This window comes from Molossus molossus, unplaced genomic scaffold, assembly GCF_014108415.1.
Source record: "Molossus molossus isolate mMolMol1 unplaced genomic scaffold, mMolMol1.p scaffold_m16_p_3, whole genome shotgun sequence".
NCBI lineage: Eukaryota > Metazoa > Chordata > Mammalia > Chiroptera > Molossidae > Molossus > Molossus molossus.
This window is the reverse complement of record NW_023425366.1, coordinates 53,566,530-53,579,803: the sequence shown is the minus strand read 5'-3', so window position 1 is coordinate 53,579,803 and position 13,274 is coordinate 53,566,530. Positions and strand designations below refer to the sequence as shown.

Here is a 13,274-nt window from a genome sequence, read left to right as displayed (position 1 = left end):
GGCCCTGCTGGCTTGCCTAGATACTAACCCAGCAGTCCCACCAATTATTTTACAGTAACAAATAGGAAAAAATTATATTAAGGACACGATGCCATTATTTTTTATAATATCACTTATTTCTTAAGTAGCCTACTTGAAATTTTTAATAGGATTCCTTAATAAAAACGTATATGAAAAATTCTCTCCTCATATTTAAGTCTATATCAAATGAATTTCCTCATCAAATGTAGTAAAAATTTTATCATTTCCGTGCCTAAACTCTTTATTTGTGGTAATATTTGCATGTTAAAATGGCTTTTCAAGAAGCATGGGATTTACACAAACCCAATATTACCCACACCCACATAGCAAATAACATAAGCACTGTAAGGGGTTTATTTCACTAGTTTAATGGTGAAAATGTGAACACTATGCTTATATCGGGTTCAAATCCTGTCTCCTCAATTGATCTTTTGTGTGATCTCGGACAAGTTACTTGTTATCTCTAAGCATCATTTTCCTCGTGTGTAAAATGTACTAGAGGTAGTACCTGCCTCATAGGCACTTGCGTGAGGATTTAGTGAAAGAATATGTATAAAACACTTAACACAGTGCCCAGAACATAGTGACAACACTGTCGTTTGAAGTGAAGATGGTAACAATGAATGATAAAGATACTTACAAAGGGTTAACAGGATGGATGTTACCCTGTAGGTATTTGTTGGATTTTTAAAATTAATAACTTTTTTTTAGTCAAAAATTTATCTCAGAAGATATTGCCCTGGCTATTTCTATTTCTAGAAATGTGATACTGCCATACAGGGTGTGTCTTTTTATGACAGATGGTCAGCAGCTCGTGGTAAAAGAAGTATGGAATGTAATAGCATTTCACTTATTTATGGGAGATGTTTCACTGCCCCACCCTTCAACTAGTTGGAAAATAAAAGTCAAAAACTGGAAACTCTATTTATAAATGGACAGTGCTGTGATCTCAGTGTCTGAAACTGTAGACTTTTAGAAATAGCATATTGGAAACTAGTCACTGATCAGTTTCTCTTTGTCCTGTTGTTTTTAAAATTAATTCAGAAAATATGAAATTTGAGGTAAATTAAAATGGAATACTGAAACGTACCAGTCTTTAAGACAAGAGGATGGAGAGAAACTGTGAACTCTTATAGAGATATTTAAAGTCAACAGAAATATTTATTAATGGTGCCTTAATAATAAGCTAGATCAGTAAAAATATAATACATTCAAGGAAATACTGAGGCCATGTCTACATTTCACTAAGGAGACAATTTAGCATAGTGATTAGGGGTGGGAAGTTCGGGAGTCAGTCTGCCTGAGTTCCAAACCCAATCTAGCACCTGCTATACCACACGATCTTATAACTCACTCACTGCAGTGTGCCAAGGTTGTGTCTATATTATAATGTCAAGAATTAAATGAAATCATACATGTAAAGCATTTAAAATGGTATATGGCACATAATAAATGCTCTATAAATGCTAGCCACTATTATTCTAACTAGCCTAGCCCCAAAGCCCCAGATGACTCCAGTTTGATTTTGTGGACATATGTGAAACATGCCTATGTCCCTGTTGTAGAGGTAGGTCTCTGTCATTGAGTGGGATTGTGAACTGACTGCCTTAGCCATCAGCGTCTGCTGGGGCAGGAGGTGAGCACTGTGCAACAAGGATCCTTGAAAGGTCCCATAGGTGCCTACCTTATGGGAGCTGGAGAGCTCCTTTGTTCCTATCAACCTGGAGCCCAAACAGTTGCCATAATAAAAAATCACCCCATACCTCGGTTCACCTAAAAACAAGGAACTTGTGTGATTACTGAAAATTCACTTACTATAAACATCATCAGTTGTTACTCAGAGGTTTACATTTCACAGGTGGAATCAACAGTCTGGTGACGATAGTGTTGCTTATACGGCTACACTGTGCCATCTGCCAAAATCGAAATATAAGGAAACTTCCTAGATAACAGATTGCAACATATCTTTTTTCTATGCAGTGCATGATGAGGAGACTGTGTGGCTTAGCCACGTTTGCCACCGATACTTTTCTAAAAAGAGGCTCTCACATGGGAGAGAGTATCATAACATGTCTTAGAAATTAAAGTTATAGCTACATCAATGTATTGCGTAAGGAGAACTCTTGCTAGCAAGAAGAATGGATAGGAATATTAATGTCCATTGTATCTACATATCATTCTTGTATATGCATCTCAGGTTGTAGTCTTATGTGTGTGGTTATATTTTTTTCAAGTCTGCAGAGTCCGAATCTGCATTTTGCAATGAAAGTTGTTTTTAAGCGACCATCTTGTTCTGCAGTTAACATATCCCAGGCACTGTGCTAAGTGCTTTTACATATGTTGCCTCATTTAATTTTCATAGTAACCCTGAAGTCGGTACTTTTATCCACATTCTGCTAGTGAGAAAAACATGGTTCAAGTTTGTATAGCCAGTAATTTGTGGAGTTGGATGCAAACTCTGGAAGGCTATGTTCTTTTTTGTTTTTTTATCCTCACCCGAGGACATTTTTCCAATTTTTGTACAGATAGAGTGGGAGGGATAGAGAGGGAGAGAGAGAGAGAGGGAGAAACATCGATGTGAAAGGGACACATCGAGTGGCTGCCACCCGCACGACCAACCAGGGCCGGGGACAAACTGCAACCAAAGTACGTGCCCTTAGCGGGAACCGAACCCGGGTCTCTCCGGACCGCAGGCTGACACTCTAACCGCTGAGCCAAACCAGCCAGGGCTGGAAGGCTATGTTCTTAAAGACAATGTTATTCTGCATATGAAAGTGAGGCCTTCAGAACTGCTCAGAAGTAAGACCATAAACTATTGAAGCAATTGACATTGTCCACTTTCTAGTGCTTTGGTTGTATGGAAATGAAACTTTGGAATAATGTACAAAAGAATAATGAAATACTTCAGTAATTGTAGCATTATCTATAAATAACACATAGAAACATAGAGGAGATAGAAGCTAACACATGTTGTAATATAGCAGTAATCAATCCCATAAGCATTTTATGAGTTTGATGAGGCCACTATTTATTCTGTAAGATTGTGGTGATCACACAGTTGGTAATGGCTAAAAACTGTATTATGAACATACATACCACATTTTTTTATTCAATCCACTTTGTTACACATATGTTTGAGGAAGAAATTTTGTCATATGCTAAAACTTATTCTGCAAGTGATACTGTCAAGAAAGCAAAAAGATAAGTCATAGAATTGGAGAAAATATTAAGAAATCATTCTTCTAGTAAGGGACTTGCATCCAGAAGGTAAAAACTAATGGTGATGGTGATTGAAGTTTTTGTTTTGTTTTTAATTAATTTAGTTTTGTTTTAATACTTCCTTACTTGGTAAATACAACGTTGCCAGTCACAACCCAGGTTTTTTGAAAAATTATGGTCCTTAGAATCCCAAACCACTGCTGTAGACAACTAGCTGTGAGTTTGGGGTGTGCATATTGGGTCATCTGAAAACATGGCCTCTTGGTTACCTCTTGGAGCCTTAACTAGTTAGTCAGATACGATACAAATCCCAGGGTGTTAATAGTACTTGGCAACTTTCTGTTGGATTATCAGGTTGTCTACAGTTCTCTCCCAGTGATTGAGATTGTATCTAATACCTTCCATGAGGCTAAGTACATACCAACAAAATGACCTGGATACTCCGTGCACACCCCACATTCATCTGATGATGTTTATGCTCCCACTTCTTTAACAATACTATTTTGAGAGTCACACAACCCATTATTTGGCCCATAATAACTTACCATGTGCCTTCCTCTTCTGTATCATGAGGGGGTTGGGCTAAGTGATCTTGTAGGTTGTGATTGTATTTGCATGTACCCTCTTTATATGTTAAAGAGGTATATATGTTTCACATGTATTTGTATTAAGTATAATCTCTAGCCATGTTCCCAATCTGGATATGAAAGACATTCATTTTTCTCACATAGGCTAATATTCAGAAGGCAGGTTGCATCTGTAATCCTGATGCTGCCACCTTGGCAGGTGCTCTTTCTTCATTTCACTGTGAGGGTTCAGTATGCACTTGCACAGGATGACTTGAGTTCTCAGTTTGCTGCTGTTTAAATACAGCCACATTGTATATTGCAAAAGATCACAAGGCTCATTTTTTAAAATATGCTTGACATTGAAGTTCTTAGGTAAATGTTCAGTCATTGTCATAATGTAGACAAATGATGACTACTTGAAGATAGATGCACCAGCCACAGAGTTTGGAGATCTCTGAATTCATGACAAAGTTGTTAACTGGCAAGTTTGCTATTTCCTACAAGTATAAGGATAGGAAGTATTAAAATCATCCATACCTATTTGAGAGAGGAAATTAATGTTTCCTAAAAAATTCTTTTCTAGTGAAGGAAGCCCATCCCCCAGAATGGAGCTGCTGCATAACATCGACCCAAACTTTGTGGACATTTCTCCATGTGAGTACCTTGTTCCTTGCTGCTCAATTAAATCTGTTTGGCTCACAGTTTTCTTACCTGGTGCGTCTCTAGCTTTGTTCTCTCTTTATCTGCTTGAATTTTCTAGAAGGGTAAACAGTTTTCCATGGCAACTGCTGTCCTGGTGTTGCTGTGGCTTTGGCACCACCAGGCCGAATTCTGTTCTCAGCTCTGCAACTTACTAACTGTATGACCTTTACGTTTTCACTTGCCATGCTTCATCTTTCCCATCTGTGAAAGGAGAGCCCATTGATCTCAGAGGCTCCTTGTCTCTGTGAATGTCATATTGTGTTAACCTGCTCTTACCTGAGACCTCCAGCCTTCTTCCAGAAAACTCAAGGTCAAATAAGCCATCATATCACCTGATCGAGCTGGCCAGGTGCTGCCCAGCACCTGCTGCATCTCATAGGCATGATTTACTGAGCAACAGAAGTAACATAGCATGATCCTGTCTACTGCCTAAATTAACCCGTAGGTAGCTCTACTCATTCTTCAGGGAAAGAAGCCATGTAATGCTCTCAGACCCCAACAGGTTGTAGCAGTCCTGTGTACTCCTGTGCTGGGGCCTTCGGGTTTGAGGCTGGAAAGCATTAGCTATTACACCCTTTGCCCAGTTTCCACTACAATGCCTCATCTTAAGACTGTCTTCAGAAACTAGTGCTCCTACATTTCCTTCGTTCACTTGGGTGCCCACATTCCCTCCTTTCTAAACAGAGTGCTGCCCCCTTCGTTCAGGCTCTTCTTACTTCTCTGTCCTCTCCAGTCTGTGCTGAAACCCACCACGAGGGTCCCTGCTCAGAGAAGGACCCCTTGCACCAGACACTCCTTGCCATCTTCTCGCCCTACTGGATGCTCGCCATTCCCAAGCATGCAGATCATCATACGTGTCTTAAATGTGCTTTTCCCTTTGCCTGAAACACCTTTCTCTTCCTCTCCACAACTGTTCCTCAGCCCTTAAGACCCAGCCCAAATGTCCCGTCTCTGTGACTGCTCTCCAGAAGCCCCAGAAGCAGCAGCCGTCCCTTCCTCTGTGCACCCCTCCGTAGGTGTCTCTGGCATTCATCAAGTTCTCCTGGTGCGCCTTCATTTCCCACTGAGCTGATAGCTCCGGGAAGTCACGGTCTATGGCGTCCACGTCTTTTCATCCTCGTAAGTTAACACAAAGGCCCAGAACTTAGTAGGCACTCAGTAATGACTACTTGACTGAGTGGAGGAGAGCTGGGATGGAACAGAGTCCAAAGTGGCAACATTTGACTTGGAAAGGATAGGCCCGAGACAGATAGGAATGGCTACATCAGGGAGACATTTCTGTTTCTACTGGAGTAACCTTACGTGAATGAGAGAGGCAAGGGCAGTTATATCTCCAGCATGGTAGCCGCTAGCCATGTGTGGCTATTGAACACTTGAAATATAGCTAATTATGGGTTGAAATGTGCCGTAAGTATAAAATACACATCAGACTTTGAAGACTTCTAATGAAAAAGTAAAATGGATCATAATATATATTTACCACTTATTAAAATGGCATACTTTGGATATGTTGAGTTAAATGTATTATTAATATGAATTTTACCTGTTTCTTTTTCCTTTTAATGTGGCTAATAGAAAAATTGTAATTACCTATGTATTTCTATTGGTCTGGAAGGATTATTCTAGAAGGTGCTAGGAAATGATTTTATCAGCTGCACCACAGAACCACAGACCCTGATAGTTACTGTGAGGCTACGAGGTCAGTGGTTGCTGAACCTTTCTCCGCCCAGCACCCCTAAGGGCTATGACACGTCAGTTTATTACCAGATCACTAGAGCAGCGATGGCCAGTCACAGCAGAATCTCTCCAGGTGTCCAGAGTTAAACAGGGGGAAGGCAGGAATGGTTTTTAAAACTACTAAGTAGCCCTGGCCAGTTTGGGTCAGTGGTTAGAGCATCGACCTGCGGTCCAGAGAGACCTGGGTTCGGTTCCCGCTAAGGGCACGTACCTCGGTTGCAGTTTGTCCCCAGCCCTGGTTGGCCATGCGGGTGGCAGCCACTCGGTGTGTCTCTTTCACATCGATGTTTCTCTCTCTCTCTCTCTCTCTCTCTCTGTTCTTTCTCTCCCTCCCACTCTATCTGAAAAAAAATGGAAAAATGTCCTCGGGTGAGGATAAAAAAAAAAAAAAAACTACTAAGTAGCCCTGGCCTGTTTGGCTCAGCGGTTAGAGCGTCGGTCCGCGGACCAATGAGACCCGAGTTTGATTCTGGCCAAGGGCACGTACCTCAGTTGCAGTTTATCCCTGGCCCTGGTCGGGGTCACACGGGAGGCAACCAGTCCATATGTCTCTCTCGCATCGATGTTTATCTCTCTCTCTCTTCCCCCCTCCTCCCCCTCCCTCCCTCCTAATCTGTCTAAAGATAAATTGAAAAATGTCCTTGGGTGAGGATAAAAAATAAATAATAAAATAAAACTTCTGAGTAATTTAATGCACTGCATAAACCCGGTATAGCACCCAGTGATGTGCTGAACATGCTGCCCACATTATAAGGTTGTAGACTGTCCTTACCCACTGAATCCCATCTATAAATGAAAAGCCTTAGGCCCCCTTCACTCACTAAGATACATTTTGTCTGGGCGTCAGAAACGGGAGCTTATGAACTCTATTCCTGTCACCTGGCCATAGCACTGCTTGCTGTGATTTTCGCACTTTTCCCCCAAGGGTCCCTAGCTCCAGTGTAAGCGTGGATTCAGGACGGAAATCAGAACAGAGAATCCTCTTAGTTTTGCCACCCATAGAATGGAAGGCCTTGAGAAAGTCCCTTCACTTTGCTTGGAGTCAGTTTCCCACATATTAAATGATGGACTTACTAAGGCCCTTTATTGCTCTCAAATTCAGGGAGGCTTTCTGGCCTCCTGCTCCACCGCCCCCTGCTTGGAGCCCACTCCAGGCCTTCCCAGGAGCCGGGGCCTCTTGCTCTGACTTTTGCGCTCAGTGAGGGACGACATCAGGTCTTGACACTGACACAGACCGCGGTCACTGTTTGTCCGCGACGACAGGGCAGCACAGGTGCTGTCCGAGCCTGTGGCGGCAGCGCGCCACCTCTGACCCCTGCGTGGGCAGCGCCGTGGGCCTTCCTCCCAGTGTTCATACTCATTTCGACCCACAGAGCAGCAGTTGGGAAAGGGGGCTGCCTTTGGGGCCTGCTCCTTCACAGGATGATGGTACAAGCCATTTCCTTTTCTGTGCAATTACTTTGTAGGGAAAAGATGTAAAACCAGCGATAGGAATATATGTATTTATAGGACAGCCAAGTCTGAAAATCATGGTCCTAGAATCTGTTTTTTTAATATGTTCTAGAGACTTTTGTGGAATAAAATTAGAAAGCAGCCGAGCTAGGTGTAAATTAAGGGTTGCCAGCTGAGTCAGTGTTAGCACAGAAACAGTTCCCTGCGTTCTAACGCCAGCACTCCCCCCCCCCCACCCCCCACCCCCCGTTCCGCGCATTTACTTACAGCAGAAGAGGGCAGTGCTCCACCTCCACCTTCCAAAGTCCCCCCATCCGGGTCCTCATCTGTGAAGGGCAAATTAAACGATGTCTGCAGTCCCTTCCAGCTTCAACATCCTGTGGGTCTCTATAAATGGGACCTTAAATGAGCAAAGCTGCTCCTCAGTTTCTCTCTCTCTTCTCCCTGCTTGGAAGGGCGCGCTCATTAACAAGCAGGGACGCAGCCCAGGCATGGCTGTAGTTGGTGGATATGAGTGAAAATGTCAGAAACATCGAAAGCGCTAGAGCTATTTGGAATAGTACATGATTTTGTTACTACTATATCCTGCCCTCCTTTCCGATCCCTCTTCTAAAACAACTTTTCCATCTGCTTTCTCTGTTTCATGGGTCTTGTTGGGTATGTGCCCCCTCTTGTCATGAATTACAGGACTAGACACCAGACGTTCCCTAGGGAAGCCCTGCCTTCTAAGTACTACAGATCCCCTCCCAGGCCTATGTCTTGGATTTAGCAGCGACACCCCTTCCCTTACTCTAAGAGTATCTGGTACTCCCAGAGGCTCTTCTGCAGGCTTTTCTTAATTTTTTTTCTTTATTGATTTTTTGAGGGGGGGGGGGTGAGAGACAGAGAAACATTGATTTGGCGCCTCCTGCATGCCCCCCACTGGGGATCTGGACCACAACCTGGGCATGGGCCCTGACCGGGAATCGAAACTGGCGACCTCTTGGTGCACGGGCCGATGCTCGACCACTGAGCCACACGGCAGGCATCTTCATGCAGGTTTTCCACAGCCGCTTAGCCTCGGAAGGTTGTAGCTGGCATCCTATGAGTCCTCTTTCTCCTTACCAGTAAAAGCAATAGAATGTGCATGTTCACTAAAAAGAAAAGGATACGGCCCGGCCTTTTTCTCTTCCCTCCTTCCTGGGAACAGATCCTATCCTTGCCCTCCTTCAGTCACCACCATCTTCCTTTGCTTCTCTGATCCTTCTCACGGCCAGTTCACATTCCTACCTCTCCATGAAGTTCTTCTCCTTGATCCCTCCAAATCTGAGTCCCTTGAGATTATTTACGTCCCGTATCTTTAAATTTGTTCTTTCTAGCAGGCTGACCTAGTGTCTCTCTCCAGCATACAGGGTGGGCCGTGAAGGAAACCTGTGAGATGGCCGAGGGACGGGATGGTACCATTTAAGCTGATTTGTGAGGAAGCCTGGAAACATCCAGTGTGGTGGGGAGCACCACGCCGTGTTCCCACGCTAGGCCCGAGATCCTGCAGGTGCGCGTTCAGCTGCAGTCCCCGTACCTCCCCTAGTTCTAGCTGGCATGCCTCAGACCAGGAGGAAAAATCATTGCAAAGGCATTAGATCAACCCGCAGGCCTCAGGCTTGATCTGGGCTGTCCTGGGGTAATGGCCATGCCCCATCTGCAACCACAACCCACCTTGGCAGTCAGATGGGGCATTCTGCGCACCATTAGCATTCTCACGTACACCTGCTGGTGGAACGCACACACATACCCGGCACACACGCACCATAGAAAGCGTTCAGATTCTGCTGATGGAGCTTGACTGTAGACGAAGGGCACTGACAGATGTTAGCATTTTCCACACCACCCAAGGCCAAGTCTTCAAAGTGATTCTGTCCAGCTTTGTTACTATTTCATTTAAAGGGCCTCCTCTCTTTAAAGGTTATAATGAGATGTTATTTCTGCTCATGATTACAGGGTGAAAGAACACTCTTCCCTCCCTCTCCTCTCTCACACGCTCATTTTCTGTGGTAAAATTGTCAAATCTATACTTGAGATTCAAGAGTCGTCCAGGTTTGCATGCTTGGAGCTGCTCCCTGTTTCCTCTTTAGAGAAACATTCAAATTTCCTGACATTCGGTTGCCATTTCCGAGATCATTTATTCAGTAGATGCTGTCTGCCCACGACGTGCTGGGAACCTTTGTAGGTGCTGGAGATCAGCAGGGCTTTCAGTCTGGAAGCTGGTCAGGAAGAGGACGCAGCCTCTCTTCCCTGCTTGACGGCTGCCTGTGGCTTCCAGCTACCACAGCCGCATGCGGACTCTAGTTGCCTCCTACTACCGCCGTCCTTCAGCTGAAACACCCACTCAGCACCCCTGCAATGCCCTCCTTCAATCACCGGCATCTTCCTTTGCTTCTCTGATCCTTGTTTAGGACCCAGTTCCCACTCCTACTTCTCCCTGAAGTCCTCCTTGACCCCTCCAAACTTGAGTCCCTTGAGATTCTTCAGATCATCCTGGGGCACTGATCTCTCACTACCTCATATTGCAATTATTTATATTCATGTGTCTTCCCCACCCAGAGCCATAAGCTCCAAGGAGGGCAAGAGTTCCTGTGTATAGCTCTCCTGATGCCTTATGTATCAGAGGTTCTGCACATACTGAAAGAATGTATGCTAATAAATCAGTCATTTCAGTAGGTTATCATCTGCTGATTGAATTAGAATAAATCTGGCAAGAGTAGTAATAGCATACCTTATTTTCAAAGCACTTTCATTTCTTTCTGAGAAGTAGCAACACAGAGGCAACTTTCTACCTTTCAGCCTGAAATTAGATATTGAAGAGAGTGAAAAAGGTCAGGTGGGATGCCTCAGGTACACCAGGTCTCAGTGCTGAGATTGCTCATCACTGCGTAAAATGCCAGAGGGTAGAAGGCACCTTGCATTCAGTCCATCCATCCTCTTCATCATCCAAAAGGAGAAACTGAGGCATCGTTCTCACACAGCTAATAAATAACAGCTGGAACAGGGCTGTCCAGGTCCTGGCCTCACACACAAGTCACAGCCTACTGATCTCAGCAGTCTCTTTGCTTCCTGTTCTACACTGGTTTTGCGGGAAAAGGCACCCAGATCTTAGCGACAGCCATGTCACTTAAATGACAACCTGGTGATAAGCACTATGCACTTAAATGAGGCTGGAAAAATGGTTCTAGTAGTGACACTAGCCTTGTGGTGTCACATAGCTAGATGCGAGCAGCTTCTGTTTGGGTTTTGTTTTTTCCAAAGGTCTTTAAATTTTTATTTTTAATTGACATACAGTATCATATTTGTTTCAGGTGTGCAACACAGTGATTAGACCTTAAAATACTTTACAAAATGATCACCACACTATGTCTAGTAAACTTCTGTCCCTATACATGGTTATTGCAAGGTGATTGACTCTGTTCCCTGTGCTGTGCATTACATCCCAGTGACTTAGCAGCTTCTGTCTGTGAAGCTGGTTGTGGAAAGCTGTTGGCGCCTTGTAGTAATTACATCTGGGGTTGGTGGTGGAATAGGGAGCAAGGTGTGGGGACAAGGCAGTATCACCTGATGGAACATGCAGACTTCTGGGGTTTCAAAAAGACTTGGGTTTGAATTCCAGCTTTGACTTACTTCCTTTGAAGCTGTAGATAAGTTCTTTGAGATCTCTGTTTCATCACCTCTAAGTGGCATAGCCATTCATGGCTTTGTCCTGTAAATATCCCCAAGCAACACTTAACAGTAATGATATTCTGGCTGTTGGGATTGGAAAGGGGTGTCTGTACTTTCTACTGTCTGTATCTCTGCAGTTTTAATGTTTAGTAATGAGCACATGTAACTTTCATAATCAGGAATAAAGCCATGAAGATTTATCTTGAACACCCAGTGCAGAGGGTTCTTATGAGACTGGAATATCGGTGGAGCCGCCAGGTTCTCATGAGTGGGAGAGGGGCCCTCCTAGAGTCCTGCTCCCTGTGCCCACCCGTCCTGGGTCAGAGATGCGCACGTGTGACAGCATTTCTTCTCAGCTGTGCACCCCGAAACCCTGACTGCCTGCGTTACAATGATTTCTCTTCATCGAACATAGGACCTCATTGTATAGCTCCTCACAAAGTGAGCAGAATCTTGCGTCCTCTCTAGCTGTCAATATTTGTCTTGAATGGCTCGTCACATTTTCCTTGGGGTGGGTTGGTGCCTGCCCTCAATCACAGGGCCTGAACACAGATAGCTCCGCTCCTTTTTAATTTTCAAAAGCTTTCTTTCCACCTCCTCCACTGCGGGGAGTGCTACAGTGTGTTTGGAAATGTGGCTTTTTGGATGCCGAAGGCAGTCCCACAAGCCTCGCAGCCCGTCCGCTCCACACCGTGCCTCTCAAGGAACATGCATCAAACCTTCACTGTTAACACTTGGTGCTGGTGCACTGGCTTTCATCCTGAGAAAATAAACAAACCAAACCAAACCCACAGCACTTTAAAAACACTAATTAATCTTCACCACAGGCCTCGGCTATACAGAAATGGCAAATCCCACTGCCGAGTTTTATGTTTGGAGAAATTAGGGCAAGCAACTTTTTTAAGGCTTCCCAGGGCCAGATAACAGAAGCTAACTTGAAGGGCTCGGGCTGGCCTGCCCCTGGAGAAGGGCACCTGGCCAGGCCGGCTCCTCGCTGAATTCCTTTCTGCACAGCGCCAGGCGGTTACTCGCCCAGAACCCCATTTACACATCAGCTTTTATTTTTCACCCCTAGGGTTACAGTGATGCCAAGTTCTTCCATTTTCAACTGTCCACTTCTTTATTTGCTTGCTTTTATTTAATTCTGGGAGAGCCTAGGAATTTTAGCAATGGCTTTCAAGAATAGCCTGGTAATTCTAGCTGGTTAAAAGGTCTGTGCTGATTTTGACACTCAACCCAAAAGTAGACTACCCTCCAAATGGTCCCTTCAGACCCCTCGTCTGTGCCCACCTCACCCTGCACACTGGAGCCTACTTCATACAAGCCGTCTTCAAGGTGTGGGGATGTCCAGACTCTCTCCTTTCTCTCCCAGTAGACCAGACATCTTCCTATCTTAGTTCCATAATCTTACAGTCTGTAAGTCTAAGCATATACACCTTTCTTGAACTAGTCAACCATAAAATTCTGGAAAAACATAAAACTTCACTAAATTTTATGAGACATAGCCAATGAAATTAAAGTGTAATTTAAATTTCTAAATCTTATCTGGTCAGATTTTTTTCAGAGGTAATAAGGTACTTATGTATAAGGCTGAAATAAAACTTTAAAACACGTCTGAGCCCTGGCCGGTTTGGCTCAGTAATTAAAGCATCGGCCCTCAGACCAAGGATTTGCGGGTTCGAACCAGTCAAGGACACGTATCTTGGTTGCCGTTGGATCCCCAGCCCTGGTCAGGGTCGTAGGGGAAGCAACCAATTGATGTGTCTCTCTCACATCAATGTTTCTCTCTCTCTCTCTCTCTCTTTCTCTCTCTCTCTCTCCCCCCCCTCCCTCTCCCTCCCTCCCTCCCTCCCATTCTATCTGAAAATCAATGGAAAAATATCC

General features: G+C 44.3%; 1 protein-coding gene across 1 annotated transcript in view; it reads left to right on the top strand.

Annotated features, from left to right (window-relative positions):
* ARSB (arylsulfatase B) overlaps positions 1 to 13,274 on the top strand; it is a 146,622-nt gene that overhangs the window by 85,668 nt on the left and 47,680 nt on the right. Inside the window, exon 7 of the mRNA XM_036279204.1 lies at positions 4,393 to 4,463. Coding sequence (XP_036135097.1) covers positions 4,393 to 4,463 — 71 coding nt within the window. The remainder of the gene's footprint in view (positions 1 to 4,392; positions 4,464 to 13,274) is intronic.